This window comes from Xenopus laevis, chromosome 6L (assembly GCF_017654675.1).
Source record: "Xenopus laevis strain J_2021 chromosome 6L, Xenopus_laevis_v10.1, whole genome shotgun sequence".
Lineage (NCBI taxonomy): Eukaryota > Metazoa > Chordata > Amphibia > Anura > Pipidae > Xenopus > Xenopus laevis.
The window spans coordinates 58,174,346-58,202,265 of record NC_054381.1 but is presented as its reverse complement, the minus strand read 5'-3'; the positions used below and the strand labels follow the sequence as shown (position 1 = coordinate 58,202,265).

The following is a 27,920-nucleotide window of genomic DNA, read 5'->3' as shown; positions in this document are numbered from 1 at the left end:
TCTAATTCAAATTTTTTTTTAAAAAAATAACCTCAAATCGAGTTTGGATAAATCTCTAGTCGAATTTGACAGTTTTGACCATGTAGGAGAGCTCCAAACTTGTGTTTAAATTCAGAAATCCCTTCTTATCTACCCCTATAATGTCCTGCTAAATCATCCAGGATGAACAATTAAAAACATGCTCAAGCTTATTTCTTTGGGACAAAGAATCTTTTTCACACTGTACAATTGTATTTATATTACTATAAAAATGTCACTCTTTATAACAAATAAAAATACGAACACAGTATAGTGCATAATTGTTGCAGTGTCATAGATGGTCTGCTAAATTAGGAAAAGCAAGTGGCAAGTAAACAAACAAACAAACACAAAGAAGATATGTAACAAACAACAACCACAATGCCACACACACTTTTGCAGAAGCATGAATATCAAACCCCCCCACAATATGAAAACAGATTAAAGGTACTGAAAATATTAAAATTATTATGCTGTATTTTAATTTACTTTCTATAGACAGTTATTTGATGGCAAATGGTCAGTGGTGTTATTGGCTTACAGGAAATGGCTCTGAAGACAAATCATCCTGTTTAGAAGTGAACCTCCCTAAAAGCAGATACTGCTCGTTTTGCTTCCCTAACTAATTCATATCTCTATCATGCCATTAGCACTGGCCCATTTTCCTGCTGGTCTACCATATCAAGACTTGTGTCTTCATGTTCTATAGGTTCATTTAATTCTGATTTATTGAAAGAGTAAAATTCATTAAGTCTCATGGAAGAGGCAAGTGGATCGTCATCAACTTTATCTTTGGAGATACGATTAAGTGGTGGAACAGGAGGAGCTTCACCCATAGGGCCTTGAAATGGCTGGTACACATCCACATTTGCATCTGGACTGGCCAAACTAGAAGTATCTTTCAACAAATGACCATAAACCATTGTATCATCAATGACTGCATAGACATGGGACTCTTTATTTTTCCTTCCTTTTCTCTGCAACCGTTGGCGCTTAGATAGTTCTGTGTTCGGTTTAGTGTTGTATATCCCGACTGGGGCTTTTTTCTCCTTTTTCCTACATTAGTCACAAATAAAAACGAATTATGGTCAAAAACAGAGAAAACAAACTGATCAGCTTTGAAAAACGTGCTTATCTAAATATATCCTGCTACAGAAGTTCCCAACTAAGGGGACTGGCTCCTGAGGAAGGTGATATTGTCAGTGCTAATTTCTGAATGGAATTTAGAAAGGTTACTATTGGAACAATGTTTTAGAGTCATTAGCTGTGGGGGGGAAGGGGGTGATAACCAACATTAAAGGAGACATTTTATATAACCTTCATATTCAGATATATTACTCATCCTTCCTCAAAACATGTAATGATGTAGAAAGAAACACGTTTTGAAAGCATTTTACCTCCTAAGGGCAGAGACACATGGGAAGATTTAGTCACCTCTTCTTCAGAAAAGCTTTCCCGCCGGCTAGAATCTAAATTGCAGGCAGGATAGCACTCGGAGCAATTTGTTTTCCGAATTCGCCCGAAGTTGTCTGCCGAGGAAACTTCGGGCGACTTTGGAAAACGAAGCGCCCCGATAATGCAGACCAATTGAAAAGTTGATTACAATTGGCCATTCTATAACATACTAAAAGTTAACTTAATGATGAACCAACCCTTGAAGTATTCTAGGAGACCCCTCCGTGCACCCCAAAGACACTGAAAAATGTAAGTGTGGGGGGACATGGGGGGCAGCTTTGGAAACGCTGCCTTGAGTGGCACAGGGGCCAGGATTGTCCCTGAAAGTGCAGGGTAACGCTTGGTGGTATATTTATAAATAAATGTCATTTTTGAAATTTTAAATTGTTATAGCAGTCCACTTACTTTTTTCTGACACAATAAACAGCTACTCCGATAATCAAAATTACTGCTGCAATAGCAGAACAAGCTGCAATTAATATTGTCGTCAGATCTAAAATAAAGGAAGAAGGCAGTTATTCATAATGGAATATTAATGAGTTAAAAAGATAAAGAAAGGCAATGGATATATATATTTATATATATTTATTTATTTATTTATTATCCATAAAACCCCAGGTCCTGAGCATTCTGGATAATGTACATCTTTGCTGGTAATCTGTCATACATTTTGACGGTTTATTTTAAAAAGCGATTTGGGAAAAAAAAAAAAAAAGAACTTGGGAAAAAAAGATTTGAAGAAAAACAATTGAGAATACTGTACTCATTACAAAAGTATTTTGGTACTTTACTATAGATCTGCTAGCATAGATTTATGGCTTAAAAATAGAAATATATAAGAAAGCTCAGGAAGGTTTCCCTGTGGCGTTTATGGCCCTGTTTAACTTGTCATACTTCCAACTATCTACAAACAAGCAGATTGTTACCCTTTTTACCCAGGTGCATGCTGGCCTACGGTGGACTATATAGGTAAGTGTTTGGGGAGGCCTGCACCAATGTACATCAATTTGGTCTTGACAGAAAGATATTCCAGAAGGGGGAAAAGAAACACACCAAGAGCCGGTGCATGGCAGTGTGCTTCTTTCACCCCTTCTGGATTACAGTCGTTATGTTTGGCTTGGAGGCAGCCTGGGATTGAATGCAGGTGGCCATACACAGGCAGATTTAAGATGTCAATTTGGGTCCTTTAGACCGATTCAGAAGCTTATTGGCCAGTGTATGGGGCCCTCCGACAGGCCTCCTCAAATATCGGGCAGATATTGATCGAGCAGGTATGATTTTCTAATTGAGGACCGCATCAGCTAGTTCTTGGGGCCTTCATCCGGTGACTGGTATGCCCATCATTGTAATCCAATCGTTTAGCGTAGGGCATATCGGGGGAAGATCCACTCGTTTGGTGATCTTGCCAAACAAGTGGATCTTATAGTGTATGGTCAGCTTAAAGAGGGATCTAAAATCTAAAATAGAATAATGCTAGAAATGCTGTATTTGTATACTAAACATAAACTTACTGCACCACAAGCCTAATAAAACAAACTATTTATGTTTGGAAGCTGGGAGGTCATCATCATCTTGAAACTATGTTAAACATCTTTGCAAGACCAAAACCATGCACATGCTCAGTGTGGTCTGGGCTTCTGTTGAAAAGTTAAGCTTAGGGATTGTCATAAAATATGAAAGCAGCACAAGTCAAATAATATCTGCCAGAACTAGATACAGCAAAACTGATTTGAATCTCTACACGGTCCCAGACTGCTCTTCAGGGAAACAAACAAAGCTGCTTGAGTTCCACCCACCTGACTTTTGAAAGTACGATCATTTCCCTGCAGAGCACTTAGGGACCAACTGAAGGGACCATTTCAGCAGTCTGTGCAAGTAAAAGGAATTTCACTGCATATGGTAGACATGTTAAATAAAGTATATTGGAGATAGATTTCTTTTTCATTAAAGAGAGTAAAAATTGGATTTAATTTTTTTTGCCTTTACATCCTCTTTAAGTGGTGTGCAGAAGATCAAATATTTCTTGCCAGACAGATATCTGGCCAATTTCCAGGCAGGGAGAGCACCTACATTGGCAGAAAAGCCAGTTTAAAGAAGACATTTGACAGCTTATTGTGTATGGGAAGCTTTACTGTATATTGTGAGTCAGACCATAAACATTAAGTAATTTACAGCAGCCATAGAAAAGATAAGAGCATATTGTAGTGTTGCACTGGTACAACTGGTGTGTTAGCTCCCAGGGTCAGTGACACCTATGGTTGCCACCTTACCGGCCAGTGGTGGGGTAGGTAACTAAATGGGCGGGCTGTGATGTAAAAAGGGGCGGATCCACTGGTAAATGGGCGGACTGTGACACAAAAATGGGCAGAGCCGCGGGGGGTTGTGATGCAAAAGGGGACCGCCCTATCGCGAGAGGGGCAGAAGACAAAGGAAAGGTACGTTTTTGCCAAGGGCTTTTGTTAAGGGTATTACAAATTACCGGCAGCAACATTGCCGGTAAATTTGTAATACCGGCCCTGGCTCTGGCAGGTAAAATACTGGCCAGGTGGCAACCCCAGTGACACCCCCCCCCCAAGAACCAGATTGTTATATAAATTTCAAGCTATAAGGAGGCAGAGGAGCAAGGAGTATAATTCAAAAACTATAAAAAATGAAGACCAACTAGAAAGTAGGATACGAAAAGTTAACCTAAAGTGAACAACCCATTTAACCCTGTTGTCTGCTGTATCCCATGGCCCTGTTATCATAAAAAAAGACAACTTTAACAAAATAATCTCTCTTTTAAGATATAAAGGCAAAAAGGTCTGAAGCAACAGCTGGCATACAAAAAGAAAATACAAAAACACCAACAAATCACATGAACTGAAGTTGAATTAAAGCCTTGTTAAAGAAATTATGTGTTTCTAGTTGAACAGAAAAAAAACTTCTGCAGATAGCTCATTATAAATGTAAAGAGTATACAAATAAATGGCCTACACCCAGCACAACACATACCAGACCTTACATTAAACAGTGGCTCACCTGATTTAGTTTGGGTGAACATAACAGAAAACTGTATCTGAAGCTTATTGGACAAGAACTTAGGCTTGCAGTTAGAGATGTTAAGCCAGAAAGGATAGAAAAGATTAATGGAGCTGGGAAGGGTATCATAATCTTTCAGAACAATATCTGGCCCGGTAGATTTCTGTTCCTTTATATTAATGAATGCACGGCCAGTATCACACATGATGTCCATTTTGTCTTTTGCAAATGCTAACTTCCCAAACTGCTTGGCAGGCATCGCTATGTTCCACGAGACAGACACGGAATCTGGCAGTCCCTTTTCCCAATTAGGGGTCTGTAAAGTCACTGTAGAGTCAGGAGCTGGAACAACGGTAATTATACATTCTTCTGCAACAGAAAAAAAAAGTACAAATATAATCTCTGACAAACTTTTTATTGTAAAAGGGTCATAAATTCAACTTTGAGAGTAAAAAAGAAAGCACAATTCAACAATTTGTACACAAATTGGTACTCAAAATAAAGGGGTGGTTCTCCTTTAATTTAACTTTAAATATGTAATTGAATGGCTAATTCTAAGTAACTTTTCAACTGGCCTTCATTCTTTTTTTTTTTTTATAGCTATTGCATTATTTGTTTTCTTCTTCTTCTGAATCTTTCCAGCTTTCACATAGGGGTCACTGACTCCATCTAAAAATGAATAATTTGTAAGGCTACAAATGTATTGTTATTTCTACTTTTTATTACTCATATTTATATTCAGGACCTCTGCTATTCATATTCAAGTCAAATCAATGCATGGCTGCCAGGATGATTTGGACCCTAGCAACCTGTTTGATGAAATAATGAGCTGCTGAATAAAAAACTAAATAACTCAAAAACCAGAAATATGAAACAAAATGAAAACCAACTGCAAATTGTCTCAAAATATCACTCTCTACATCATACTAAGTTAATTTGGAGGCGAGAAACTCCTTTAAAATCCAGCTCTAGCATGAAGATCACATAATGAAAGGCATTGTTTTTAACAGCAATACTAACAGTATAATCCGTACATTCTCCATCCCTTAAAGGAAAACTATACCTCCAAACAATGTAGGTCTCTATAAAAAGATATTGTATTAAACAGCTCATATGTAAAACCCTGCTTCATGTAAATAAAGCATTTTCATAATAATATTGTTTTAGTAGTATGAGCCATTGGGTAATCATAAATAGAAAACAGCCATTTTAAAAAATAAGGCCAGCCCTCTGGGATTGTATGCTTCATGGTGCACACAAACATACCAAACAAACTATACTTGTTAGGTCACATGAGCCAATTAACAGACAGAATGTCTTTGCTTCCACGCTTCTTCCTGTTACAGTCAGAGTTGTAGTATTTCTGGTCAGGTGATCTCTGAGGCAGCACACAGACCATCACAAAATGGTAGTTCGAGGCAAGAAATGTAAAAGGACAATATTTACTAAAATTTATATTCCAGTTTGATAAGATTCTTTAATATGCCACTTATTTTGACACAAACTATTTGTTGCTCAAGTATTCATTTTAGTTATAGTTTTCCTTTAAGTGCGTTTTATTGCTGCCGATTCAGTCAGGAGAGTCACAGTCAGGGAGCCAGGAGACATGGCGGTTACCGTCCCACCGAGCAGCTCTGCTTTTTGGAGTCAGATATAGGGGAGCAGGGCCTTTTATGGAAATTTGGTTCAGGCAGTAGGGAAAGAGATAGACCATGTAAAAGGGCCGTATGTTATCAAAACAATACTAACCCACTGGTCTGGACATGCTACTTCAAGTGGGTCACACTGTAATTCCCTGAAAACAATAAATAGGTGTGCACTACTGGTAGTATACTAGTGTTTCGGCCATGAAGCAAATTAATCCAATGTGTGTCCCTGTAGTATGACAAAAAATAGAAGGCAAAGCAAGGAGGACAATTAACAGAAATATTAATATCACTTGAGTATAGACAAACAGGATCCAGACAGAGAAGAATCTAATTCTATTTCTGTTTGTAAATCTCTTTATATTGTAGATTTTAAATACCTTCAATGCGAGAGACAAAAGAAATATGCAGGTCCATTTTTGGGAGATGGCTGAGATTTCGGTTACTTTGCAAAATCAGGGTGATGGTAACATTGTCTCTTAGCTGCACCTTTTTGATTGGTCCAACAGGGCGGAATGTTCCAATTTGAAAATTGCTCTTGTTGTCAGAGCTAACAATGCTATAAAAGAAGTCCTCATCTGTTGCGTTGTTTGAAACAAGCTGATGCAGTTTCATGGAGCTGGATGCGATTTCAGTACTGATATGTTTAGGAGCCAGTAAATTCCAGATGATTTCCAATTGAATAGGAAGAAAAAGCAAAGATGGGGGTGTAGAAAGAGGCTCATTGTTTATGTTGCATGCTTTAAGATTCCAACAAGCTATAGAAAAATAAATTAATTTTAGTTAATAATGCTCATCTTTTAATTCTAGTTTAAAGAATTTGTATTTCGGTTGTCTAGGTTAAAGGGGTGGTTCACAGAACAGTTCAGTGTAAAAATAAAAACTGGGTAAATAGATAAGCAAAATAAAAAATGATTCTAATATAGTTAGTTAGCCAAAAATTTTATATATAAAAACTGGAGTGAGTGGATGTCTAACATAATAGCAAGAACACAAGTTTTCAGCTCTCAAACTCTCAGCGACATTAAAGGGGGCCACATTGGACATAATTGTTCATTGAGTTTGAAATTGATCTTCTGCACGCAGGGCAGATTCAAAAGCAACAGTTATGACCCCTGTGCCCCCAACCCTCATGTTACTGATTGGTAACCAATCAGTGGAAACCAAGAGAGCTGCAAAGCAGGAAGTAATGTTCTGGCTATTATGTTGACATACAGTCACTCCAGCCTTTATACATTACATTTTTGGCTAACTAACTATACTGAAAAAAATTGTTATGTTGCACAGCCTATTTAGCCAGTTTTTATTTTTATACTGAACAATTAATTTAAACTAACTTTAAGTATGATATAGAACGGCCAATTCTAAGCAACTTTTCAATTGCTCGTCATTATTTATATATTTATTTTTTATTTATTTATTTTTATTATCTTTGGACTCTTTCAAGTTTTCAAACATCTATACAAACAGAGATATTTATAGGCACCTATTATTGTGAAGACCAGCTTACTATGGAGAGCATTTGAGAACTTTGTGAAAAAGTACTCCTGAGCTAAACAATGCAATTAGGAATGTTGCAGTGCATTTTGCGTATCTATTAAAGGGATGGTGCACCTTTAAGTTAACTTTAGTATCTTATAGAATGGCCAATTCAAAAACGTTTCAATTGGTCTTCATTATTTATTTATTTATTTTATAGTCTTTTAAAATTGCCATCTTCTTCCTTCTCTTTTCAACTTTCGAATAGGGGATACTGACCCATCTATAAAACAAATTAATGGTTGCTATTGTAATTTGGATTCTAGCAACCAGATTGCTAATTTGCAAACTGGAAACCAGCTAAATAAAAAGCTAAATAACAAATAATAAAAATGAAAACCAATTGCAAATTGTCTCAGAATATCACTCTGCTGTCCAACTGGCAGCCTAAGGGCCATATGTTGCCCGCAAACGCCCCATTTTGTGCCACATGAAAGTCTGCCTGCTGTGTCTGCTTACCATGTGGAAGCTTTAAAAGGTATCACTACAGAGATTAACTGGCCCCTGCATTGTATACCCTCAAATCCAGACTATAAACTCTTGTATTGTTCACACTTGTAATCCCCCTGCATTGTTCATTCTTCTTAAACCCTGCACTGTGCACACCTGAGACCCAGACTGAAACTGCCCACAATGTTTACACCTCATACAAACTGCTGAAGAGGCACCAGCACTGTCACTGTATGTAGTACATCTTAGAGTGGTCTTGATAGGTTTCCCTGTCTTCCCTGTGTGTGTCATACTCTGCCTGCCCTATGCGCCTCGTGTGTCCCATACTTTGCCTGCCTTATGCTCCCTGGGTGTGCCATACTATCAAATGGTATGACAAATTGCCAGGTCATCATTTGCAGTATCAGAAATCCCTGAACAAATACCTTTTGCGGTACCAGGTGCTATACTGAAGGACCCACGCCTACTTCAGGGTCAAGTAATCCAGTCAAAGCAGATATCAGCAGCACATTGTAGATTTGCACAAGCGTGAAATTTATTGTGTCAAAGCATTTCAAACAGGGCAACATTTCGGGCCACCCTGTCCCTTTATCAAGCCTCTGGCTCTTGCTGGCTTAATAAAGGGCCCGGGTGGCCCGAAACATTGCCCTGTTTGAAATGCTTTGACACAATAAATTTCACGCTTGTGCAAAGCTACAGTGTGCTGCTGATATCTGCTTTGACATGAGGTCATCATTTGGGAAGATTTTTTTTTTACTCTATGTAGTTGGTTTGACATACCTATAGTTTTCACTGCTGTTGCCATCAATACATTTAGATCATGACAGAGGAAAGAAATTCTGTAAAACTTTCCCCCTGTCATTGTGAACTCTTGATCACAGTCCATCTGCGCCTTGCAGATTTTACAGATGGGAACAAACTGTCGAGCGAATTTGGGCTTGGGCCTCTGCATTATGGTCACCGTTATATCCTTTTCCTTTGTCAAATCAATGTTGTAAATTTTACCTAAAAAGAAAAGCGTTTAGTTGGAGAATCGGAAAGTTTAAAATGGATTTTTAGTGAGTGAAATCTTTTAAAACATGAAAAATTCTGGCCAAGCCTCTTAATTCAACTGCAGATTTAAAGGTGAGATGAGAATATGGTTGCAAAATTCACTCTGCAGTTGATCTAGGACTTTTTAAGAAACATTTTCCCAGGAGCACTAAACAATAGCAACTAATAAGATATTTGCTAGATGACAAGGGATGGGCAAATTTAACCCGGTAATTTTTGCAACATTTTTTTCTCCAATTGTGCGTCATTTCCGCGGTGATACAATTCACTCATCCCTACAAGTGACCAGTAAATACTATATGCTGATTGGTTGCTATAGGTTACTGCACCTGGGCAAACTTAGGGCTTTATTGCATTACCCTAATTAAGCCCCCAAATGTGGCCATCCACAGTGTTTGTGAATCTGTGTACCAAGGGTGTTCACCTGCTCTTAATCAATGATGCAAGGAGAGAAAATATTAATGTCTTTATTTTTAGAATTTGGTGAAAATTCTCAATAATATATTATGTCTACTATAACTATAGGGCTCATTTACAATCAATAAATATGGGATGCAATATGGAAAAACTACACCCATAAAAGGCCTCCCAGTGTAGGATCATTGTGTATGGCTTATTAACAAAATTGGAATTTAAGAGGTTTATTTTCTACTTCAAATAAACTTGCATTAAAAAAAACAAATGTTTGCTCTTTAAAAAAAAAAAAAAAAAAAATTAATAAAATCATGGAAAAAACCTTGAGTAACTTGAATCTCAAAATTAATAAATAGTTCAAATTTTGCCTAGGACAGCTCCCATTGACTTCTACACGACCTTGCTTTTAGATGCCGAAATTTTACATTCAAGTTTTTTTTAGCTTAATAAATACTTGGTTTGAAGTTGTAATTCAAGTTTGTGAGTTTTAGTACAAACAAACTTGAATTGCTGTAAAACCCCGAATTCAAACATTGATAAATCAGTGCCTTAATATCTACCAACAATCTTTGTGGCTCATATCCATCCAAAGCAACATATGCAAATTTTATGCAAATACACACTGACAGATGTTTGAGGTCCCAGGAGAACATGTATCAGCATTTACCAAACACTGCATGACCCAGGGCAAGTAGCATAACATAATCTTTGTCTGACCCTCCACATCTTATGATTTCATATAATTTTAGAGATACATTTAGGCTGGCCCTGGATTAAAAAGAAATTGTGTAGACATACAGCATAAGCATTCAAGGCAGATTTATGAACACTGCAGTCAATTTACAATCTTTTTCACTGGGAGAAAAAATATATTTTCCCTGCAATTAACTATTGTTATGGAGAAGAGAAAGGTGAATGGATTTTTTTCTCTCAACTGAAACATTTTTCATTAGACAACCATTATAAGGAATTTTATAAACTTTTCAAACTGATTAAATAATGCAGCAATTTTGGACAATGGTCACCATTAGAACTGGCAAAGAGTTTTTTGGGAAAAAATCCACAAGGAATTTTGCAAAAATGCCAAAGCACAATTTAAAAAGGCATATATATAGTATTGCTATATTTTCTATGGAATATTACAGGATGTATCATTATGGGGGCAGGGTGCTGACATTAGGGCCAGCAATGTCCACATTGGGGATTGGAATAGGCAGAATCCAAGAGTTATGGGAGTAGGTACTGGAGTCTTAAAAACCTGGGTTGGGTAGCAGCGATGTTCAGGGAGGGGAAGGATTGACATGAAATTACATATTTACCAGCAACTACCTTGCCAATAATTTGAAAAATGTCCTCGGCCCTAGCTGGCAATTTAGTGGCAAAGCCGGTAAAATACCAGCCAGGTGGCGACAAGTGTATGTGCAGGCTGGCCTGAAGCCTGCTTGGCTGGCAAAGCATAACTTTAGCAAGTGCGGCAATGTTGCCTAAAAGATATATTGCCTTGCATCAGGCTACCACATTGGACATGGCTCAAGTTTTCTTCCAATCCCAACCAATGTCTTGAGACTTGCTTATGGATCAGGTCAAGTGCTTTCCAGATACTACCAGTCTAATTACATGTTTTGTAGCCTCTTTGTACCCTTTTCAAAAACTATATTGTAGGTAGTACAGGCTATTCACAATAGGAAGTTATAATTCATGGTTATATTATGTATATGTATAAGGGTTAAAGTGGTGCCAGAAAGAGGACAATAACAAAATAATCATACAACAAAGAGATGGTAATGTAGCAAAACACCAAAATAAGGTAAAAACCAAAAATACTTACTTCCTTGGGTTGGGGTTTTCTGAACAGTGACTTTGAAAAGTAAAGTGAGGCCTTGTTGTTTTTGACTGTCCAAGTCACAGTTCTGCAAGGATAAGTTGAAGTTCCCAGCTATATTGGCTGGCTGCTTATTATCCAGTGCTAAAACTTCTGGGTTATAATTGTAATTCGGTAAATAATATTCCACCCGCTCTGTTTTCCTTTCACAGCTGGGAAAAGTATAATTCAAAAATTCCACACTGGCGCTATGATCAACTGGTATGACAAACTGCCAGGTCATGAGGTCATCATTTGGGAATCCTACTGGGTAATCGGCAGACATGAGAATGGCATCTGACTGACTCTGGAAAGTGGATTCAATAATGCATAATCCTAGGGGAAAGACAACATACCATCACAATTTTGCTTGCACATGCTGTACCTGAAATTGAAGGTCAAAGCAGCAGCAAGCCTTATGCATTTTAGCCTCTGTTAAGTGATCATAGATTTGTTCTTTAATAGGGAAAAGCTACTTACATTACTTTTTATGATCCCAATTACATATTTTGATACAAGCTAAATTAAAGTAAATAATAATTCCTTAATCACAAAATTCATGAGCAATTATTTTTTTGTCAGCAACCATTTTATTTTAAGAAAGGAGGTCATCCTAAATGGTTGGCATTTCACTTTATTTGCCACTACTTTTGCCTGCTGTCACACAGCAGATGGTTTAAAAACACAGATTAGTGTGGAACATTATTAGCGATGCATCCAGATTTTGGCCTTTTTCAACAGGATTCAGCCAACTTCTCGTGCCTGGCCAAAACAAATCTGAATCCTAATTTGCGTTTTTCTAATTAGGGGCGGGAAGGGACTTTTCGTCACAAAAGGAAGTAAAACATTTTATCTGTTATTCTCCTTCTCAGATCTGTAAATATCAGGGACAGCAGAGGAGAGAATAGTAAGACAGAAAGTGCCATCAATAGCAATTCCATTTAAAAAGAACTTTAACATTGCTGAACTTGTTTACTGAATTTATAATCACATCTTCTTGCATTATACAAAAATGTATTATTTTGGTGGAGGGGAAGAATGCACAGCAACAACTACTGCAATGAAGCCAACAGAGTAAAGGACAGAGTTTGGGTTGAAAAAATACCAAAAGCCATCAAGTTCAAACCCTCAAAATGAAACCCAGCATGCATACTGTACATACACATATTCTTACTGACCTATCTACTCACTCACATAAACTAAATATACACCAATATATATACTAATTGTAGAATGTAGTATCATTATAGCCTTGGCCATTATTGTTATCCAAGAAATCATCCAAGCCCCTCTTAAAGAAACAGTAACACCAAAAATCAAGTGTTCTAAAGGGGTGGTTCACCTTTAAAATAACTTTCATTATGTAATAGAATGACCAATTCTAAGCAACTTTTCAATTGGTTTTCATTTTTTATTTGTTATAGTTTTTTGTATTTTTCTTCTTCTGATTCTTTGCAGCTTTCAAATGGGCGTCGCTGTCCCCTTCTAAAAACACAAATGCTATGTAAGGCTACAAATGTATTGTAATTGCAACTTTTTATTACGGATCCTTCTATTCAGACGCTCTCCTTTTCATATTCCAGTCTCTTATTCAAATAAATGAATAGTTGCTAGGGTAATTTGGGCCCTAGTTACCAGATTGCTTAAAATGCAAATTGAAGAGCTCCTGAATAAAAAGCTAAATAACTCAAAAACCTTCAATAATAAAAAAATGAAACCCAATTGCAAATTATCTCAGTATATCACTCTCTACATCATGCTAAAAGTTATCTCAAAGGTTAATTTAAATTAACTTTTAGTATGACGTAGAGAGTGATATTCTGAGACAATTTGCAATTGGTTTTCATTTTTTATTATGTGTTTTTTGAGATATTTAGCTTTTTAGTCAGCAGCTCTCCTGCAGTGATTTGAATGAGAGACTGGAATATGAATAGGAGAGGGCCTGAATAGAAAGAAGAGCAATAAAAAGTAACAATAAAAATTGTGGACTTACAGAGCATTTGTTTTTAGATGGGGCCAGTGACCTCCAATTGAAAGCTGGAAAGAGTCAGAAGAAAAAGGCAAATGACTCGAAAACTATAAAATATAAACAATGAAGACCAATTTCAAAGTTGCTAGGAATTGGACATTCTATAACATACTAAAAGTTAACTTAAAGGTGAACCACCTTTGTGCTGTTGTCCTGCACCAGTACAACAGTTGTGCTTTCTTCAGAAACTCTACTATAGTTTATATAAACAAGCTGCTGTGTAGCCATAGGTGCAGCCATTCAAGCACATTCTATATCAGATGCCAGATGCACTCTGTAGAATCCCATTGTATTCTAATACAGAGCTTATCTGATATCTGCTAAGTAGCCTGTGTCTTTTCTCCTTTTTAGCTTGAATGGCTGCCCCCATGGCTACACACCAGCTTTTATATATATATATATATATATATATATATATATATATATATATATATATATATATATATATATATATATATATATGTAGGTGGTTCTTCACAGTGAGGTTGTGATGGCTATGGTTGTGATTTTGCTAATGCCTTTAAAAGAACAGTAACATCAAAAACTAAAAGTGTTTTAAAAGGAATGAAAATATAATGTACAGTTACACTGGTCTTAAAAATGAAACAGAATTTATTTAATAAAATAGCAGCAGACTGACGTTTTGGCTGACTCCTCAGCCTTTCTCAAAGGAGATATATATATATATATATATATATATATATATATTTCTTCAAATGAAAGTTCTTTTCCTCTAGTCTAAAGGGGTATCCTCTGGTGCAGTGATCCATCTGTCTATAATGCCCTAAAATGTACTTATAAAAAGTAATCACATCCCCTGACAATTGTCTTTTTTTCCCCAGAGATAACAACCCCAGCCCTGACAATTCTCAATTCAGAATGCATTTCTTGTATTAGTATTCTTATTGTCTCTATGGAGAATTCACCAACAACAAGCTAGCAAACTCACATCCACTCATGTTACACACATATTCTTTTGAAATTGTGCACTATGAAGGGGTATAATTAAGGCAATATTATTCATGGGAATAATTTGTACTCAAGTGCTCTTGGTCACACTCTGTTACATTCCAATCTGCCAAGTCATGCCTCACTACAGGAGAACTATGGGAGGTGAAAATGAAGGGTATGGTTGGCAATCTGGTGAAGAAGAGGGGGTTAGGCAAAAATGAAACCTAAATCAGGCTAGTAACAAGTTTACAGGTGCTAAAGCAAACTAAACAAGACTATATAACTATACATTCTTCCGTCAGCATTCCTAATATTTACAAAGGCAAACATTTTAAATTAAGTATAAAACCTTAGAGGTGGTTAGAGTATTTCATCGGCAATTGGCAGTATGGAGAATGATTAGACTTGGTTTGTATGTTGAGGTTGGCTTTTGACAATGCCTAAGGAAATTAAGACAGTCAAAAGAGGTTAGTATATGTAACATAGTAAAACTTACTTTTAATGGAAGATCTATTTGCAATGCTGAATCCAGACCCAGTCAGTGTTTCATTCCAGGGCAAATTTAAAGCAACAACACCTCCACCTTGGACCTTAATGCGAGACACTGTTCCACTCCGACAGAAAGTGCCAACGTTAATAGAAGATCTGCCCACTGTAGTGTTGACTTTGTAAGTTACTGAATCCGGACATTTATATGATGGGTCAATTTGACTCAGCCAAGGAGTAGAAAAGTTTAGTTCAATGCCCATATTTTGAGCAGTTTCTACATGCCAGAAGAAGGTTCGGTTTAATCCAGTCAAGCCAGGAGGTTCAAGCTGTACTTTTCCAAATGGACACAAACCAGTGTTACAATCTAAACAAACCGAAAAAAAAGTGGATTTTGACGGCTATTTTTATACTTCTTACAGATCTAACAAGTTACACAAGATACACAAAAAGAGCAAACAAATATGTCAAAGCATCTTAGGCATTACTAATACCAAATTTTTAAACACTTTTAGGGGCAGATTTAACAAAGGCCGAATGTTAAGTTTTTTTTTTTTTACCTCGGATGAACTTGAATGACTTCAACTTTTTCTTAAATAAGATACCATTTCAGTTTTGAACGTCTAAAATTCGAACTAATGTTACAGACCCGAAAACGCGAATCAAATTTGCAATTCTAATCGAGTTTATCTCTAAAAAAAACTCAAATGTCAGGTAGGCTATTAACTTCTTCAAACAGGTCAGCGGACCTCTGCTAAGGACTTCTACATGAACTCTGCAGGTTACATGGCGACCTATTAAATTCCAGGGTAGGGGGATAATAAATCTCAGATTAGAATTCGAGTTGGTGATTTTAAACTCGAAATTGTGAATTTTGACCAAAAAAGCTATTTGAAAATTCTAATTTACCATACAAACCTTAGTAAATCTGCCCCTAAAAGTTATATTAAAAGATACAAGAAAAAGACTGAAGTAATTAAAAAAGTAATATGTTGCAAAGTTGTGTAAACAGGCATCCTCCCCAAGGAAAGGGACTAAAACACTTTGCATTAGGGTCTGCCAAACTATAAAAGACTCACTCTGGTAAAAAAAAAAAAAAAAAAAAAGAGTTTAAATGCTACGGTAATAAGGAATATTGACTGAAATATTTAATATTTTTTGAAGCCAGTAATTCTGCGGACTGAAATATATGCAAATCTAAACCAAAATACTAACTACTGTTTCCAACACTTTTTTCAGTTCAGTTGTTTTCAGATTGTTTACCAGAAATAAAGACTTTTTTCCAATTACTTTCTATTTTCTATTTGTGACCGTTTTTTCTAATTTTGATGTGTAAAGTTAAATTTTTCACCTTCTTATGTCTTTCTGAAGCAGCTCTGGAGGGAGGGACACCAACTCAGAAAATCGTTCTAAATTGATACATTTAGTACAGGGGTGCCCAAACTTTTTGCTACGAGGGCCAGATTTGGTGAGGTGAAAATATGTGGGAGCCGACCATTCATCCTGACATTCTTTGAACCATTAACATTAAATTACAGGAATCAAGTAATCGTAGCAGTAATATTTGGGCACATTAGTGAAATTATCTGCCACTTGGTCTATACTGCTGCCTGTATGCTGAATGTGTTAGCAATAGACACGTACTGGCACGTAGTGACGCCATACTTCTTTAGTTTACAGTACTGGCACGTCAGTACGTCACCTTGAGCCCTAAAGAAGTATGTGAGAGTGGCATGTCTCTACTTGCCAGTAAGTGTCTATTGCTAACACCTTTAGCACACAGGCAGTATAGACCAAATCATGTGCCCAAATATTACTGCTATGGGATTCCTGATCCCGCACTGTGCTGGGGGGCCTCATTATTATTAATTTCATGATGGAGGCTGAGGGCCGGTGTAAATTTGAAAAAGGGAAGCAATTGGCCCCCGGGCCGCACTTTGGACATGCCTGGTTTAGTAGATACATACACTTCTTATCTTTAGCCCTGCTGAGCAGAATCCCTGAATTTCATTACAGGCAGCTGTTAGAATGGATACAATAGTTTTTAATTCTACAGAGATGCTACAATTGATACGGATTAGAATTTTGCAATACGACAGAAAAAAACTTCTCCAATAATTTGATTTGTAAAGTAAATAGAGACATACATAGTGGAGTTGAACACAAACAGTTAAACTTGGGCTGACTATTGTTGTCCATCAATAATTAAACAATTTTGTCCATCAGTTTAGGGATGTGTTTTACAAGCAACATGCGTGTTTCACTTTGGAAGTCACATGGACTTTTTTCACCAGAACACGTTTAACTTTAGGTTCCACTTTTTATCTTTGATCAAAAATGTAACTAATATATATATATATATGGACTGACAAGGAATACAAGTGGATTTTTGCCTATCAGGCCACCTAGGGCCACATTCGGATCAGCCACCTCAAGGTGGGCATATTCATGTATGGCCATCTTAAGCATTTGGACTGTCTGACCCTAAGGGCAAGGATCATATATAATCAGTGGCCTAACTACAGGGGGAGCAGGGAGTGCGATTGGACCAGGGCCCGCACCCCTGCAGGGCCCCCTGGCAGATTGCGCCCTGCTGCAGCCGCAAAGAAAACTGGCACAGAGGGGGGCTGCACCTAGTTACGTTACTGTATATAATAGGGGATTGTTCAGAGCTGTTATGGACCATTTTATTTTAAAATTTATGTTTTAGAAAAAAAAAACCAGATAGCAATTTATGATGTTTTGTAAATGTGAACTGCCCTTGTAGTGCAAACATAAGTGGGGAAAAAAGGTACTAGTGAAACACTGAAATGGCATTTACTGAAATGTATTCACACATTTCTGTTAAAGCCCAGAATCTCCCAAGTGTTTATTGCCAGAGACAAAACAACCCTCAAATGCAAAGGCCACATATTTTCATTGTTCATTAATACTAAGCATCCAAAAGTTTCCAGATATGAATTACACCTATTGCAGTGCTAAGACAAGGGAAAGGTTTCCTGAATTCCATTATTTCACTCAAAAAAAGTTTTTTCTTTTTAACGTGTTCAAACTTAACTGCTGAAGTCAACAAAGAGGGCAGCCCCACACAGGGAAACACTGGTGTAATGTGGAAATATGAGGAAAAGGACTATTTTTATAAATGAAAATTGGCAGCAGCATAAATTAAAGTGGACCTGTCACCCAAACATAAAAGCTGTATAATAAAAGTCCTTTTCAAATTAAACATGAAATCCAAATTCCTTTTTTTATCAAAGAATTCATAGCTTTTGCAAACTATTAAAAATCTCAGCTGTCAATCAAATATTGCCTGCCCCTCCTCTATGCCTTAGGCATAGAGGCGGGGTACAAGCAAATACTTTCACTTTCCATTCAGCACTTCCTAGATGTCACTGCTTTTCCCACATTCAACCAGTTTTCTTAACCATTTAATTGTGTAGCCAGGGCATGGGGATGGACATCATGTCCCACATTTGTTTTTATAACAGTGTCCACAAAATGGCTCCTGCCTTCTTGTTATAATTATGAATTCCCAGACTGATGTAAACAAGATTCAAATAATGTACACAGTGTAATTACAGTTCATTTTGCTTGACTAACATGATAAAATAGGATTTGGAATAATTTCTTTGGGTGACTGGTCCCCTTTAAGGCATGTGTCACATTGCACATTATCTGTGGGTCCACCTGAGATTATGTAGAAAGGAGAGTCACATGAGACAGACTAGGCATATGTCTTCACACATAAAAGTGGTCATCAACTGGGGGGGGGGGGTAAAGGAAAGTATAGGTGTTCCAGAATGCTGATAAAGTCCACTGCAACTACTGATCTTCAAATGATAAAATACAAACTGTGTAATCACCTTTATGATGGCTCACTGATTAATCACATTACAGCAGTGAGATCCTGGATTTACAAGGACACTATATAAAGTTTCTATGTTCTTCTTGTATTTACCAGGTGCTCTGGTTTCCTCCTCTAACATTATGCTGCTTTCTTCTGAGACTGATCCTACTGTGAGCTTGGGCGCACTTCTGAGACTGAGACAGGGTTGCTGCAATGTAAGCCTTATTAGGGCAGGGAGTGATGTGAATGATTGAAGGATTGCATAATTTCTGGCACACTATAAAGGATAATAAATAGGTGTGTAATAAATCTGGTTGGACTTCTGTATCGTATGACAAATCAGAAGAAAAAACACAGATCTAAATATACCAAATATATCTTTTGTCTTATATGTCTTCTTACTTACACCTTGTCGTTAAATTAGCACTGCATTTCTGAACTTGCTATTGAACACCTACACCTTTCCCAGCTGTCTAAACGGCTTATAGCCTAGCTTTCCTTCCCTAAGGGGCTTGGAAACAAAATCACGAGGTTAAAAATCAGACTCTGCAATGCATGGAGCTGTGTCCTGCTTCAGCATTCTGGAATCTTGTGCTATTTTCTCACATATTAAATGAGGTCCTCCGATTTTCAAAAAACAAAGAATAAAGGTATTCAACTTCAATGTAGTTGGGCAGCACGAGTGGGAAGAACAATGGTTCCCAAACTGTAGCATGGAGCAGTGGCTTGGAGACCCAGCCAGAAGAGTAGTTAGGGTGACTACTGAGAGAAAATGTGGGCTCAGGGTAAGAAATTTAGGATGACATTTGGGACTTCCTATTTATTCATGAATATGTGCAGAAGAGTTTTCATATATCTTATGAACTAAAGTTGTCCCAACCAAATGGACGTCAAAAGGTTCTTAAAGGAACAGTTCAAAGTAAAAATAAAAAACTGGGTAAATAGATAGGCTGTGCAAAATAAAAAAATGTTTCTAATAAAGTTAGCCAAAAGTGTAATCTATAAAGGTTGGAGTGACTGGATGTCTAACATAATAGCCAGAACACTACTTCCTGCTTTGCAGCTCTCTTGGTTTCCACAGATTGGTTACCAGGCAGCAACAATCAGTAACTTGAGGGGGGACCACATGGGTTACAACTGTTGCTTTTGAATCTGAGCTGCATGATGTTGATCAATTGCAAACTCACTGAACAGAAAGTAGAATTCCGGTTATTATGTTAGACATCCAGTCACTCCAGTCTTTATACATTACATTTTTGCCTAACTATGCACAGGCTATTTACCCCATTTCTATTTTCACACTGAAGTGTTCCTTTAAAGGACCAGTAACAAATTTTTTTTTAAAAAAAATTGTTTCTTTTTAACGAAAAATAACATGCCCTGCTAGCATTACCACTTGTGCCAGTTATTTTCTCTTTTCATTTTGCTGATCCCTCCAAAAAAGCTGTGCACCGGGTAATCTTTTTTCTGGAGTGCCAGATTTCCCTTGCTGGGTCAGCTTACATATTCCTATCTCTTTTGTCATCAAGTAAAACACCAGCATTTTAGAACAATAAAAGTAGAGCATTTACTAACACATCAGATCAACCAATACAAGCGGTAAACAGAATCTTGCTTTTTGCAGCTTACAATTTAAAAGAGAAAATGATGTTTAACTTTTGACACCATGCCAACTTGGAATATAAATAATGTGAGGTTTGGTTGGTGGTTGTGCAATAACAGAGTAAGCAAACATCCCTAGAAAGATGTATTTTACAAGTAGATCATTAGATGTTCACATTTTCATCTTCAAATCCATTTTTAGTATGATGTAGACAATGTTTTTTTAAGATTCTGTAGACCATTTATATTTTTTCTTGGTTCTTCTCAGTTCCATCACTCCTATCACATTGGGGAGATTCATGAAGAACAGACAGACCACAATATTTATAAACCACAATACTTTAAAACCATAACATAAAATACAAAACATAAAAACACAAATGTCTCAGACATTTCTAGGAGTAAAGTTGAAAACATTGAAACATTTTACCTATTCTCCTCTGAATTTCCATAACATAAAATTTCTCTGGAGTGGAGCAGGCAAAACTGTAGTCCACGGTCATTCCAGGACGGATTTCTAGATTAGTACTCTTACAGATAGATTTTGCAGAGCATATATAACAGTTTGTTGGTGGGGGGATGACAACTCCAGGCTTTATCAATATAGTTATATTGTCTTTAGGTTGCAAGGAAATGATCACAGAGTCTTTAAAAGAAGCAAAAAATATAAAGTATCAGTATAATATTCATTTCTAAAGTTAGCAAGTAGCCAATATGTTATGGAAAAATGCAACCCAAGGCAAAACTTTGAAGAGTGCACTTCATTTCCTTAACAGATTTTATATACTGTATACATGTAAACTTGTGCAGTTCCACTGCAGATTTGCTGATATAACTTGAATTTTTATCTTGACACTAAGAATTAAAACATTATGGGCTTCTGGTAATGGATGCAGCCCTTCTACAAATGCACATTTATACACAAAACACCCTTTTCCTACAGTAACTCCCCCAACTACAAAAAAGTACAGTCTCCTTGTACATAAAAATACAGATAAAAGCTTATTCCTGCATACAGTTCACAGCTAGTAACAACTCCATGAGCAGGAGAACAGCAAAGATGGTGGAAAACAGTTAAGAGGTGGAAAGCAGACATTGGAATCAACTTAAAGAAAGGGGGAGGGGGGAAGAAACATGTGAAAACAGAAACACTCTAATAAGCACAGTATAATAGAAGGCAATGAAGAATATGGGAAAATAGTTTTACCATTTACTAGTGCACAGGAATAAGAAAATGAAAACAGAATAAAGAAGAACAGGAGGGATAAAGAATGCTGGAGTAAAAGGTAACAAGTAGCCAGAGGTGGAAAACTGGACAAAAGTCTCATTTTTCCCACTGCCTTCTTTTCTTAGCATTAGCAGTGCTTGTTCTTCTCGCAATGTCACTTCACCTATGTATGAGCTCTTCTCCCTGTATTTCGTCAGTACTTTTAAACATGCCAGTTTTAGATAGCAAAGAGATAAAAAGCAACCAATACAAAATACATTCAGGTTAATCCTACAAATGACAATTTAGGGGGTAAAAAAAAAAAACCTGGACCTGGTCCTGCAGTCACTCAAATAATATAAAATATTGTGTATATTATATATAAATAAAATATAACAACATTGTAAAATAGAATTGAAAATAAAAAAAATGTATTAGTTTACATAAAAAACACATGACACTCACAATATCATCAAGCTACCTGCTACTAATCCTAACCAGGCTGTTCAGTCCAACCCATATAAACCTGGTGAATGTATATGGTCTTTAAAATGGCAATGACGTAAATAAGAAACAGTTAATGAATAACCTATACTGCAGTCTTTATACTGGCTCAGAAAATAGCAGTCTGTGAGAATAGACAATGAACTGATTGTAAAAGTGGTATCACTATAGTTGCCGTTACGGTTCTCCTATCATTATGATGATTCTCCACCTTGGCTCCTCTTCTGTGGATGATATAATGTACATACAGCTGCTGTCATACATACTCTCACCTCTCCTGCACCAACACATCCATGCAGGGATATCAGCACTTGACCAGTTGCACAGACAGCAGACAGGTCAGTGGGTTGTGTCTTTGCATCAGAAAGCTTTTATAGTTTATATAAACAAGATGCTGTTTATCCACGGGTTGCCATTCAAGCTGAAAAAGTAGAAAATGCTGAGGTTTGCATATCTGATAACAGATTAGCTCTGTAATATAATACAATGGTATTCTACAGTACTAATCTGTTATCTGCTATGTAAACCTCTGCCTTCTCTACTTTTTCAGCTTGAAAACTTGAAAACTTTTTCAGCTTACTGTAAACTTTAGGGCAGGGGGCATACGTGCAGATTTAGTCGCCTGGCAACTAATCGCCTCTTCTGCTTCGGAAATCAAATCGCCGCAAGTGCATTGGCGCAATCGATTTTTCATTTTAGCAGGCGGAAGTATGTTCAGGGAGATTGTCGCTCTGCATAAGAGGCGATTAGTCTCCCCGAATCTGCCCGTGTGCCCCTGCCCTTAGTAATCTTTTTATAAGCAAGCACACAACACTACAATATATTGCAATCACTTGCAATTTAAAATTTGCAATGTAACTCTCTAATGAACAATATTACTTTACAAAATGAAAATGTTTGTTTCCACTTACTGTGACACGTGCCTGCAATGTTATGTTTCATGCTTGAATTTGTTTAAATGATTCGCATTCTGATTTGAAGCACTCACTACAACTATTGAGTACTCTTGAAAACATGTGTAACATCACTCTCTACATTCTTTCTAGTAAAAACTGAAACCATGCAAACTTGCCTTGCCAGTAGCAAAAATTTCTGAACAATTAAGAACAAAGCAAAAGTTTCACCGCAACATTTAAATAATGACCATGTGAAAACTTGAACTTGGGGACACACAAAAGGACTGCACTGATACAAGTTAATATAAATGTCTCCTCTCTCTAAAATACAAGATGGTTTATCCACTTGCATATGCTATTAACCTATTGCAGAGCATTGCTAGCAGCATAGAAACATGAAGCTCCTATCAATTCAGGCAGCCAAGCCCACACAATGGTTCCAGGTGCAGACAGGACAGGAGGCTAATGCCACGTAGAGGCTAATTCTCAGCCTGCATATTTCAGCAGGCCAATTTCAGCCTTGTACATGAGCTGATAGAAGTTACTGACAGACAATGGCGGTACCTTATTGGCCTATGTCAGGGACCCACCAACGGGCTCAACCAATATCTGGCTGAAAATCTGCCAAATATCAATTGGATAAGTTTAAAAAAAAAAACATTGGAGCAAGGATGTTTTGATCTGACCTCCTGTATCCCTGTCATTGAGATCTGACCATTGGGTCCTAGGGCCCACAATCAGAACACCCAGATATCGCCCACCTCAATGTGGACATATCAGGGAGAGATACACTAGTTTGGCGATAAGTCAAAAAAAAGGCTGGCCACTTAAACCTACAGTTTAGTACAGTAAATGCAGGCTGTCAGGATCAAGCCGTCAGCTTATTTGCCTGTGTAGGCAAATAAGCTGCCATCTCAGAACGAAAGGTCTGAATCAGCAGCTTTTATTGTTAACATATGGCTGTTTCAATATCCAACCACTTACCCCTGAAAGGAGAACTAAAGCCTAACTAAAGAAGTAGGCTAGAAATGTTGTACAGTATGGATTAACAGTATTTGGATTAACAGAAAATATGCAATATGCATCCTAACAAAATTAGACCGGTGCATAAATTTGGGCACCCCAACAGACATATAACATCAATACTTAGTTGAGCCTCCTTTTGCAAATGTAACAGCCTCTAAACACCTCCTATAGCCTTTGATGAGTGTCTGGATTCTGGATGGCAGTATTTTTGACCATTCGGCCACAAAAAATCTCTCCAGTTCAGTTAAATTTAATGGCTACCAGAGACTGGCAGGAGATATAATTACAACATCAGAGCCCCACAGCATGATGGAACCTCCACCAAATTTGACAGTAGGTAGCAGGCCTGGACTGGGAGTTAAAATAGGCCCTGCCATTCCAAGTACACAGAGGCCCAAACAGCCCCCCACCAGCCCAAACAGCCCCCTACCAGCCCACTATATGGTATCTTTCTATTGAACACAGATTGCCAGTCCAGGCCTGGTAGGTAGCAGGTATTTTTCTTGGAATGCGGTGTTCTTTTTTAGCCATGCAAAGTGCTTTTTGTTATGACCAAATAATTTTTGTCTCATCAGTCCAAAATGACTGGCTTGTCTAAATGAGCATTTGCATACAACAAGCGACTCGGTTTGTGGCGTGAGAGCAGAAAGGGCTTCTTAGCCTATGACTAAGTGTCCTAGAGACACAAATCGCGTCAGGCAAGAGATGATTATACAATAAAGATTTCTATTTTTATTGATCTTCTGGTCTGATCTATTCGTGGCATTCCGGAGTGCCTTGCACCAACATTTACTTTACAGTGCTATGCAATATGTTGGCGCTATATAAATACATGTTAATAATAATAATAATAATAATAATAATTTGTTTGTCTGCTTCTTTCTCATCACCCTGTCATACAAATGTTCTTTGTGCAAATTGTGCTATATTATTATATGTACAGATACACCATCTACAGCAAGATGTTCTTGCAGGTCTTTGGAGGTGATCTTTGGGTTGTCTGTAACAATTCTCACAATCCTCCACATATGCCGCTTTCTTTATTTTTCTTGGCCTGCCCGACCTGGGTTTTACAGCAACTGTGTATGTGGCCTCCATTTCCTGATTACATTCCTTACAGTTGAAACCTCTTTGTTTTCAGATCTTTTGAGAGTTGCTTTGAGGATCCCATGCTGTCACTCTTCAGAGGAGAGTCAAACAGAAGCACAACTTGAAATTGGCCACCTTAAATACATTTTCTCATGATTGGACACATCCGAAGTTCAAGGCTTAACGAGCTAATCCAACCATCGCCGGATTTACCGGGCGGGTGCCCCAAGGCCACGTGGTCCTATCGCCTGCCCTCAAAACCCCTCACAGGCACACAAAAGCGCTGGAGCACTGGGGAGCTGCTCCCCACAGAGCGTCTGGACGGCATGCCGTCCCTAATAATCTGTCACCCTAGGCCCGGGCCTTTGTAGCCATGCCACAAATCCGGGCCTGAATCCAACCAATTGTTGTGTTGCCAGTAATCAGTATTGAGCAGTTACATGCATCTAAATAAGCAAAATTACCCAAATTTTTGCACAGACAGTTTTTCACATTTGATTTAATCCCATACAATTGAATACTGCTTCACTAAAAATCTTTGTTCAGAAAACACCCCAGTATTCTGTTGTTCCTGGGAAATGAAAGGCATACCATTACCTTTTTTTGTTGAAAGTGGAATAAATTATTATGCAGGCTGAGAGGGTTCCCAAACTTTTTCATATGACTGTAAATGTCACCATATAAGGCTGATCAGTAATTAATACAGATAATTACTACATGGCAGCACAGAAACCAGTGCAATTAGCATAAGAATTTAATTATCATCCCTGTAGTATCATCTTATTTTACAGACCAAACTCCTTTTCTGCTTGATAATTTGTGACAACCCCTAAGTTTAGCTTCTCAACAGCTGCTCAGAGCCCACTTGAGCATGTGAGTGTCACAGACACTTTCCAAGATGGTGACCCCCTGTCAGTTTAAAGTCCTGGATCATTGCTGCTATTGAGAAGCTGAAACTTTAGGCTGGTGCAATAAGTTCAGTATGTAAAATATGGAATTTTTAGCCATATTCAGTTTTAGGGTTTAGTTCTCCTTGAAGGGACTGTCTGTTTGACGGTACCAGAAGGCTAAGGAATATCAAGGAAGAGTGTTGAAAGGTACTTCCTTGGCTCTCTAAAGCACGAGGGCCCATTGTAAATATCAAAGCACTTCTGTTTTAATGCCTGATTCCCTGGGTGAGGTGTCCTATAAACAGTATCTGGGTGTTCCCAAGAAAACAGAGTTGCATCAGTATAATGGAGGTGTTTACAGTAAGCAAACTGCAATCATTAAAAACTAAATATATTGCTTGTATGAAAATTCATATAATGCGGCTTTAATTTAACACAACCAGCCGTACATAAAAGGGGTTACGTAATAAAAGGGACTAAGTTTGCCCAGGAGCAGTAACTCATAGCAACCAATCATCAGGCAGAATTTACTGGGCACTTATTTAAAAGCAAACTTATTGGTTGCTATGGGTTACTGCTCCTGGGCAAACCTAGTGCCTTTTATTACATTTAGGAATAGAGTAATTAAACAACATTGTAGAAATTAAGTCATCAAGGAGTTCTATTGCCATTTAAAGGAGAAGGAAACCCCCTGGGCGCAAAACCCCTGCCCCTCCCTCCTCCCCCCTGGCCTACCTGTCCCCCTGGGCAAATGGGGGGGCAACACAGGGGAGGGGGGACCCGGGGGAGGGGTTTTGCGCCCAGGGGGTTTCCTTCTCCTTTAAGATGTAAGGATCCAGGTCCACAGCACATCAGGTGTTTGTTCTGTTGGATATTCCGCTGGTAGAGAAACTGCTTGAATCATTGTTGGGTGACCTGCTACTTAATGGTCACCTCCAGTCACCAACAGTGACACAGATATTGGGCAAGTTTGAATGGTTGCCATTCAGAAGTAGGGCAGGTAGCCCCAGTGGTGACAGGTAATTCAGGAAAATCAAATTAACAGTATGACATATGCATCCGACTGGAAAAAAAAAAACCTCTACAAAAAACCCACATGTGTTAATGAAGCCAATGAGTGCTAGTACTGTAGAAGTTCTTGATTTAAAAAGTGCCCAGAGCTCAATTTATGCAAAGTTCTTATTCCTTTAAAAAAAAAACATCTGGTAGAGGAAACTTCATGCTGGAAAAGTGAGTTTGATGAATAAATCCTAATATCAGTAAAGATTACTGTACTAAGAGGAAAGGGGGCTCATGGTGACCCAGTGAAAACAGCACAAACGTCAGGGGCAGCCACAGCGATACATACAGGCAAACTGTCTAGTGGGCACATGCCATGTTGTTGTAGTTAGGGGTCAAACAGACTAATGTGCGACCCACAGACAGGCGATTTCAGCACAGTCACCTGAATGAATGTTGCAGCCATATTGAAGTCCCACCCACTCTAGTGTCCTACCTGCAAGCTGTGGGAGCAGCCAAGTGAACAGGATTCCCAGCATCATTGTCCACAAAGGACAGCACAGGCCTCGCGCAGCGCACATCTCTATCTCCTCCTCTAGTTGCCTTCTAGTTCCATGTGCGGGGGTGGAAGCCCCTACTCGTACCGGTCCAGGGGTGACTTTATGCCATGGGCACAGTAGCGTCGCTCAGAGCGCGGGCGAGTGGCCTTAGCTTCCCCCTATTTTTACGTTGGCTGAGCCCAGGCCACAGCGAGCAGGAAACTACTGCTAAACTCACACCTTTACACACCCAGCCTGGAGCAGGGCGGGACCTGTCCTACCGCCTTCTCCCAAACTCCTCAGGTAATGGACTCAATTCCGGTAACTGCTCTTTGATCTTGGCACCGTTCCTGTGGAGTCATATACATAGTCATAAGCATAAGCCTTGAGAGGAAATA

At 38.0% G+C, this 27,920-nt stretch overlaps 1 protein-coding gene across 3 annotated transcripts; it reads right to left on the bottom strand.

Moving 5' to 3' along the window:
* Positions 1-21: 21 nt before the first annotated feature.
* Positions 22-27,920, bottom strand: cdcp1.L (CUB domain containing protein 1 L homeolog). Of its 3 annotated transcripts, none has more exons than XM_041566088.1 (9): positions 27,429-27,920; positions 20,803-21,018; positions 14,934-15,290; positions 11,425-11,793; positions 8,910-9,134; positions 6,521-6,898; positions 4,495-4,863; positions 1,879-1,966; positions 22-1,074 (listed from the first exon to the last, which is right to left on the bottom strand). In XM_041566088.1, the coding sequence occupies exons 1-9, from the start codon at positions 27,562-27,564 to the stop codon at positions 657-659; spliced, it is 2,556 nt and encodes an 851-aa protein (XP_041422022.1). In that variant the 5' UTR covers positions 27,565-27,920; the 3' UTR covers positions 22-656. The 3 variants fall into 3 exon arrangements, with proteins under 3 accessions (XP_041422022.1, XP_018123015.1, XP_018123016.1); XM_018267526.2 differs by having other exon boundaries at positions 27,480-27,918; XM_018267527.2 differs by lacking the exon at positions 20,803-21,018 and having other exon boundaries at positions 27,480-27,918.